The 8,199-nt window shown below is 42.6% G+C and overlaps 1 protein-coding gene across 3 annotated transcripts; it reads right to left on the bottom strand.

Annotated features, from left to right (window-relative positions):
* Positions 1–3,163: 3,163 nt before the first annotated feature.
* PTGS2 (prostaglandin-endoperoxide synthase 2 (prostaglandin G/H synthase and cyclooxygenase)) lies at positions 3,164–8,175 on the bottom strand. Of its 3 annotated transcripts, none has more exons than XM_009874709.1 (9): positions 8,058–8,175; positions 7,806–7,949; positions 7,227–7,370; positions 6,681–6,862; positions 5,785–5,868; positions 5,361–5,607; positions 4,096–4,382; positions 3,792–3,939; positions 3,164–3,636 (listed from the first exon to the last, which is right to left on the bottom strand). In XM_009874709.1, exons 1-9 carry the CDS (start codon positions 8,128–8,130, stop codon positions 3,230–3,232), a joined length of 1,716 nt encoding a protein of 571 aa, XP_009873011.1. In that variant the 5' UTR covers positions 8,131–8,175; the 3' UTR covers positions 3,164–3,229. The 3 variants fall into 3 exon arrangements, with proteins under 3 accessions (XP_009873011.1, XP_009873012.1, XP_009873013.1); XM_009874710.1 differs by having other exon boundaries at positions 3,792–3,938; positions 4,206–4,382; positions 8,058–8,166; XM_009874711.1 differs by lacking the exon at positions 7,227–7,370 and having other exon boundaries at positions 8,058–8,166.
* Positions 8,176–8,199: the final 24 nt, after the last annotated feature.

The raw sequence follows: 8,199 nt of genomic DNA, 5'->3' as shown, positions 1-8,199 counted from the left end.
CGGGATGCTGTGTTTTGGGACTGAAGATGGTCATTGAAGTGACGAGGACTGAGGTTTAAGCTGAGGAGAGTTGCTGGAGGTGTTTATGTGCCTGGGTGCGACAGGAATATAAGGAAACTGTGCACTGATGGAGATGGAAAGAAAATGTGGGGCAGAGCCAGGAGAACTGTTAGAAACATGGAGTTGTGGGTCACTTGAAGAACCTTGGACCAAAGAGGATTTGGGGTGGTTGGAAGGAAGGTAACTCTGAGTGTAGGGCTGTGGCTATGGGGTTGCTCACTAGGAGTAGCTGTGAGATGACAGGACTCTACTTTTAGGATGGGGGAGTAGTGGGATGATAGCGGGGGGGCGGGCTGAGCACAGAAGGGTGCCCGAGGTGACATTTGGTCAGTGGCTGGGTGGAGGTGGTGGGAGTTGACTGAAGCAGAACAAGGTGCGTGATCCCCTGAGCTGTGTCCTTCCTGGCTTCTCCTCATTGTTTCTTACTAGAGATGAGAACAGGGAAGTGGCTGTCACAGCTTCTGAGGTTGCCACCTGGAAAGAGGGATAGGCCACCAGTGCTCGAGGCCTTGTGCCAACACCTTGTCCCATGGCTGCAGTTTCTCTTTCTGGCATTGGCTAAGCTTGAAGAGAACCAGCCTTGCTTAGCGCGCAGGCATGGGGAAGGGAGCTTGGCGACACCAACGCTACATTGTGTAACCTCGATATTGGACTTTCCCTCCAAAGCACGTGGCTACTCAAGAGCAAGGATGGCGGGTGCTGTTGCTGGAGTGAGGGGTAGGAGGATGGCGCTGGTGATCAAAGGGAAAAAAACCCAAACGAATCATCCAAACAAGGTTTTTGTTTTAAGTTACAGGCAGCTGAGGTTGGAATTATGAGAGAATTAATGCTGTTTGTTAAGTCCCTGGAAGTCTTGAATTAATCTTAAGGTGGCAAAGGAGATGGAAGAATGGGTTCACACTAACTATTGCTGAAGGAAATCACAAGCAAACAGGCCCATACAGGTAACATTTTCAATTTATTTATATAAACAACTGCATTTTAAAAACATTCTTGTCCTACAAAAATAGAGTGGAAAAAACAATTCACAGAATTTAAAATAAATAAATCTCAAACATACACATTTATTATGAGCAACTTGAACCCAGCCAAACCCAGCAGGTTGGGTCACAGGTAAGCGACTGTTGAAATGTGGCTGCAGAGTACAAAATGCAGAGTGAACATGATTCCTTTTCTGAAGCAGCTTCTAACTTGGATGACATGGTCAGAGAAATTCCTCTTTAACTACCCCAAAACCAACTAGATCTGTCCAGACTTGTCTCCCTTTGACTCTAAGCTGAACAAACGCAAGGAAAAGCCTGGTTAGTGGCAGAAGGGTGCTCTGAAGAAGCATGTTCCAAAGATGGATCTGCACGACAATTATATGTTTAACAAGCATCCAAGCAATTTTCCCTTATTAGCACAAACAGTACTGACCACCTTTTATCCAAGATTATCACAGGTATTCCCTTATCCATGCTTTAAATAAAGGAAAACAAATGCCCTTCTTTCTCCCAAATCAGTCACACCAGAGACCACCTCAAAGCAGTCATGGGTATCGGTCGCCCCCAGAGATCTCAATTCACCTGTTCACACCAACCAGTACGGACTGACACAGCGTAACGCAATCGGTGTCTCAAAACAGATCAACAGAAACGGAAGTTACAGCTGAACTATGCTACTGCCAGAGCTGTTACAACGCAAGAGCCTCTGCGAGTGTTTGTCAGAAGAAATAGAAAACTCAAGTCCTTTTCCACAAGTAGTTGGGGAATTTTGGCCAGGGGCACAGAAATACCACGTTGCTGCTCTATTCCAGTCTGAAGTGACTTTTTACCTACAGTTCCCCAGCTGTTGTTATGGGAAGATCATCTCCTACATTTCCTCTCTAGAAATTAAAAAAAGATACCCTTATATGCAAAGTTTGAAGCGCTGGTACAAGACCCTGTGTAACTTCTTACGTGCCCAAATGAGATTAGAAATTTTTTTCAGATGTATTTGTCCTGATCTGGCACTAAGAGATATTGTGCTAGCTAGCCAGTTTTAATTAAGCTTAAGCCACTCAGAATGCCTCTATTTAGAAATTATAAGCAAAATGTTACCCCTCTTCCCCCCAATAAATAAACAGTAAGTTACAAGTATGACTTGTGTACACAGACATAAACTACTCTCAAGCCCTGGTGCCTTCCACCCAGCATTCATTTCTGTGCTGCATATGTTCACACAGCTTCTTCGCTTTCACTCTCCCCCAAGGATCTCCATGTTTTGGATACACAAAGCTATACTATAGTCACATCCTTAACTAAAGATACATTGCCTGCTTGTCCTTAAAGTGACAGAGATTAAAATTATATTATCCAGTAGACCAGAGAACTACAGCTACGAAAAGAATACCAATACATCAAACTAAGTTTAAGACCTCCCCAAACTTGCACAATAAAACATCTGTATCGAAATACAAGCAGCCTCATTATCGCAGCCTGAGCAGTATCTCATCATCCTCTCACACAACTTAATACTTTTGTGACATATGCTTCAAAGGCGAGTAGGATCCAACAGAAGTTCTATTTTCTTTAAATAATTAAATTAACAATTTTAAAAAAGTATAATGCCACATGAAAGTAGACTTACATGTAAAAAACCCCATAAGTTACTATACAAAGTGCCTTATTTACAACATGGGAGAGGTAGTACAGAAGATAAATGCAATGCATTTACTCACTTTACATAAACGAGCCTCAAGTATACGTATTTTTTGTTAATCTTTGAGTACTGAATTCATGATCTTTTTCTGGCAATTTTTCATTACACCAAATTTTTAGTTCAGTGGCCTGTTTTCAAGTTTAAGAAGTTGCCGAGGCAATTTTGTAGCGTTACGTGACTTACATCAAATGAAGAGCCAAGAAAACCCACCATCCCCCTTTGTCAAGTATTAACGTAACATTTAAAAAAGTTGGAACCTTTGTCCACTTTGGAATACATAGTTCTGTTACAGAAGATTTTAAACAAGGGATTCACCACTGTAGAGCTCAAGCACAGAAAATCCCTTTTTTAAGTGGAAGCCTTACCTGAGTAAGGAATCTAGGGCAACCCCCACAATGAAGATGCTCAAGTTCATTTTGAAGTTTTTTTTAACACTAAGCCATAAATTAAATAAATTATATAGTTAAATAAATAAATAGGTGGATTTTTTTCACAACTCAGCAGATCGCTCTTTCAGTAGTAGCGTGGGGTTGATATCTTCCATTGCTGTTTTTGAGGTACTAACATTAATCGTTGCTTCCGTGGGTTCAGGATTTAAGACATGGAACGCAGTGAAAGGACAGCCTTTCACGTTGTTGCAGATGAGCTTCTGCAAGGAGGCGGTATTGATTATTTCGAAGCCCACTTTCCCACCGAAGGTGCTAGGCTTCCAGTACTCGGGAGAGCAGATAGCATTTCCCATCAGTCCTTTCAGAGAGAAGGGCGCTCCCATCTCCACCATCGTTTCGCCGAAGATGGCACCTGGTCGTGGCTTTTCTACGAGAAGGCCCGGGTACAGCTCCATAGCGTCAATGTCTCCATAAAGCTCTTCCAGTTCAGCTGCCATTTCTTTTTCTCCTGAAATTATTGATGAGTGAAAAAATGGTAAGTGAAAAAATCCTATTTTCACAGGAAGCCTATCCTGTTCAAGTCCAGTAATAGCACTGCAGGACTCTATTAACCATTTTAAGAAAAAAAGCCCTTGTTTGTTAGAAAAGGCTGAAAACTGTTACCTGTAAGTTCTTCAAATGATTTGAATGGTTTCAACATGAAGCGTTTCCGGTACTCGTTCAAGGACTGGTATCTCATTTGTCTACTTTGGTCAATCGAAGCCTTTGCTACCTTCTGTACTGCAGCAGGAACGTTCTTCCCACCAGCAACCTATTTAACCAAGACAAAAAGCATGAAGATCTCCCGATAAGAGTCATGAGGAAGTTGTGCCTTGTAGTGTGTAATTAGTAGCTTTTTTCTACCCGCTTTGTCCCACCCCCAGGTTACATCTCTGTTGGTTCACTAACAGCTCACAAAAGAACTTACCCTGCCAGCACTCTGCTTGGAGAAAGATTTCACCATGTGGGAAAGGCCGTGCTCCAGCATTATGGAGTTGTTGTAGAGGAACTGCTGGAACGTGTACTCCTGGTCATGGATCTGGAAAGTGTCCGGCAGAAGCGGGTGCCAGTGGTAGAGAGTATTGAATTCAGCTGCAATTCTGTTCTGGTATTGAAATCGCTGGTTGAACAGCAGCTCGGGATCAAACTTGAGTTTGAAGTGGTAGCCACTCAAGTGTTGCACATAGTCCTCAATCACAATCTTGATGGTCTCTCCTGTTGGTGAGGGAAACAGAGAAGAATATTGGTGCTGGTTCCCCAAGAAACTTCTCTGCTCTGAGAGAAAACCACCATTTCTGAACTGTTCTAAAAAAAATACTGTATGGATCAGGATAACAAACACCTCTGTAATACCATCTAAGAAAATAATTCTTATCTTTTAAATACTGTTCCACCCCTTAGTCACATAATATTGCAAGATATTTTGGCTGTGGTAGAGAAGTGGTAGAGCAAGTAGCTTGCTTTCCCCCTTCTTCAAGATCCCCTTCTGTTTTATGTTCCACAGCATGGCTCATCTTGGTATCTGCATCTTGTTCGGCTACATGGTACTCTCTAGGACAGTAGTAGGGAAGAAAGTTGGTATCTGAGAGAGACTCTCAGCTTCTGAGCTGCTTAAAACTGTCTCAATGTACTGTTCCAGTGAGTGTGGGTAAGGTCTTTTCAAGCTTAGTGTACATCACCATTTATGTAAGACAAAATGCAACCGATCAGACAGACAGCAGAAATACGTGGAACTGCATTTTACATCATTCCCTGAACTTCAGGCTTAATCACAGCCTTTCTTTTCAAGCATACCTGAACTGACCCAACCCCCGGGGAAAAAAGAAACAAAAAAAATGAAAACAAACGCACAAGATCTGAGAGTCTGAGGTCATCTAGCCTCACATGCTTTCTCTCTGAGAAACGAGCCTTAGCTTCCTGCCTTTTCACTGCTCCCAGTTCTGTTTCCCTCAGATAAGGGAACTGAGTACCCTTAGCTCAGGTTTCTTCAGTTCTGTCTTGAACATGGCTGGGAGGAAGCTGCATCTCACTGTAACCCCCATTGAGAGATCATGAAGGTTCACAGGTATGCTCTCACACACCCATTTAGGTAAAACAGCTCTCCCTTGTACTACACCTACTGCTGCAGACAGCGAGTAGAAGCACCCTCCTTGTGAGAAAGTTAGAGTTGCACATAGTATAAGTGACACTCACCTATCAATATGAGTCGGGTAGTTTGGAAGAGCTGCTCATCATCCCACTCGGGATGCTCCCGTTTCAGGACATCACAGACACGGTTGTGTTCCCTCAGCCATATGGTAGCATACATCATCAAGCCTGGGACCAACCCGAACACCTCCTGCCCGACAGAAAACTGCAAGTGTTCAGGTATGTGAGGAGGGTAGATCATCTCTGCCTGAGTGTCCTTCACCGTTGGTGGATACATTTCTCCATCAATCATCTGTTGGGGGGGAGAGAAAGAACAAGATGAGTCATAAGCTTTGATGCTTAGGAGTTAAGCTCTGTTAGTACTAACTTTAGGCTTACCCTTCGGATCCACCCCACCATGCACAGAGCACTGGTTTTAGGAAGCACATGTTACTGGATAAGAAGATGGGAATTCTGAGGTAAGGCATACCTGGTATTTTAGCTTTCCATCCTTTAGAAGTCTCAGCTTAAGTTGTCTCTCCAGAGTCTCTCCATAAATATGGTTCAAGTCAACCTGTAAAATAAAAGCATTTAGAACATGAAGCTGACTTGCATTTTTTGCTATTTTAGGATACATCCTGCTTCTGTGGATGCCAACAGGAGTTCATCCTTTCCACGTTTACCTTTTAATTACATTAATGCTACCTTAGAAGTATCACACACCGATATTTACGACAAAGCCAAATTATTTCCTGGCAACTGAAGACATCTCTGCATAAGGGCAAGTTGTTAAATTGGCTGGCAATTTAAAAGGACTCTGTTTGAAGTGTCAGCAGCTTTCTGTTCTGCAGACAGCTCTTTGTACATACACACATTTTACAGACATACACATTGCATTTGTACTGAAGAGCTCTTTGTCCGAAGGCTGCCCGTTTGAAGATAAAGATTCTAAAATCAGAGTCTGCTTTTGAAGTTTGTTTTACACTAAGTCTCTTCAGTTAGCACAGAAGATATCTTACAGTGCTGGATACAGATAAGTTCTGGGTAGTCACTAGATCTAACATGCTTTAGGTGAAAGCAGACTCTTGGGAATAATAATAATTAAAAAAAAAAAAAGCGCCCTAGAGATCACCGTGCAGGTATTTCATACAGAACCACGTGCTTTGTGCAAGCAGTTCTGACCCAAGAAGAGATGCTACTGAGTGCCAGAATTTTGCCTAAGGAGAAGTTCCAGAAGGGCTAAGCCCATTAGTCTGTGGCAAGCAGCATCATACAGTATGTGCACCGGAGTGTGTGTCCCCTGGCAATCCGCAAGGTACTGCTCTGGCTGCTCAGCGGCTCCCAGGAACTAAGTGCTGTGCTGAAGTTACAGAGCTATGATCGTACCCCATGGCTGAGGCCTTTGGTGAATGCGGGTCCTTTCTTGTGGTCTGTCTTAAAGAACTGATGAGTGAAGTGTTGGGCAAAGAATGTGAACATCACGTTTGTGCCTTGTGGGTCAGGAATGAATTTTTTCCGCAGCAAAAACTTCTCCACAATCAGCTTTGAATCTGGGAGCTCTTTCTTACCTGTGAGAGAAAGACATAGTGAGATATTTGAGTCAACCGTGTTTATGCAATATTTTTTGTTCGTAACATCAAAAAAGTCTTAAAACTTTCAATGTATTATTAAGAGATAGCAGCATACAAATAAGGGGAGTTATCTACTTTTCTGTGCCCACTTTTTGATATTTTTTCCAAATTCCCTGTTTTTAGCAGGTAATTCTCTGATGAATAGTTATCTTTTAGGTCTTTACACAGTGCATCCAAAGCACTACTATCCTGAAAGCCAACTACACTGAAAAAAGTTTATAGACACACAGGTATCATATTTTCTAGGAGGATGAGTAGAAATTCCTAGAAGTGAACATTACACATCTGGTTTATTCCTTACCTTTAACACCCATCGGTGTTGGGCAGTCAAGTCCTACTGGTGGAAGACTTCTTGTGTAATAGGAAAGATTGGAATATGCTTCCCAGCTTTTGTAACTGTAATCATTATTGTAAGTTGGTGGGCTGTCGATCAAGTGTGATCTTGCTGAAAAAAAGTATGATTTTTATTTCTTTAAATGGTACATTTTAGTCTCAAAAACTAAAGGCTAGGTCTTTTCTGTGTATTTTGGCAGCAGTTTTCTTGACAAATCCCACACCTATCAGCTACTGATGTTAAGTGAGATTACAATTACTGCATAACAGGACTAGGTCCTGGATTATCATTGCCTAGATCTGACTATTAACAGAAGCAATTTGGTGCACAGTTTATGCCAGCAAACCCCTGGATTCTGTTAGAGCAAAATGCATTCCCATTTCAAAGAGTGTTTCACACAAGTCCGCATCATGCGGAAATCTTAAGCTTTGGTTAATACATTTTAGGTTGCTACTTTTATATATAGACCAATTGATCGCCTTCTTCTGGAGTCCTACCAGTAACTTCTGCCAGTTAAGGGGACTAGAAGAGAGAACTCGTACTTACACGTTAATACGTATCTCATAATAGCATCCCGTAAGAAAGGAATGTTGTTGATGATGTTCCAGGCTCCTTTGAAGTGAGTGAGGATGTAGTGGACAGTGTTCGGTGAAGGTTTCAGCATTACCCTCAGCCACGTGAAGAATTCCGCTGCGAGTGCCGATGGAGAGATGATTGCAAGTTAGCTACCGAGAACAATGTGCAACCCTGGGGCTGCATTCTCAAATTTCCGTGAAGAGAGAGATTTAAGGTACTTACGCGTCGTGCAGTTTTCCCCGTAATATCCCGTCCTCGTGCAGTCACATTCATAGCCATCGAAGCCTGTTGTCATGCACACTCCTCGGTTCTGACAGGGGTTGGAGCAGCAAGGGTTGGCTGGAACGAAACCAGACGTTCCGAT

Source organism: Apaloderma vittatum, unplaced genomic scaffold, assembly GCF_000703405.1.
Source record: "Apaloderma vittatum isolate BGI_N311 unplaced genomic scaffold, ASM70340v1 scaffold9848, whole genome shotgun sequence".
Lineage (NCBI taxonomy): Eukaryota > Metazoa > Chordata > Aves > Trogoniformes > Trogonidae > Apaloderma > Apaloderma vittatum.
The sequence above is the reverse complement of the archived record's forward strand: the minus strand, read 5'-3'. Positions and strand labels throughout refer to the sequence as shown.

What these genes read in the sequence shown, in the direction of transcription:
- PTGS2 (XM_009874709.1), bottom strand. Translation starts at nt 8,130, where the DNA reads ATGACAACAGGCTTCGATGGCTATGAATGTGACTGCACGAGGACGGGA. An exon ending in CCAAAGGCCTCAGCCATGGG is followed by an intron (nt 5,869 to 6,680) that starts GTACGATCATAG and finishes TTTATTTTACAG; the next exon opens with GTTGACTTGAACCATATTTA. An exon ending in CCAAGCAGAGTGCTGGCAGG is followed by an intron (nt 3,940 to 4,095) that starts GTAAGTTCTTTT and finishes TTGGTTAAATAG; the next exon opens with GTTGCTGGTGGGAAGAACGT.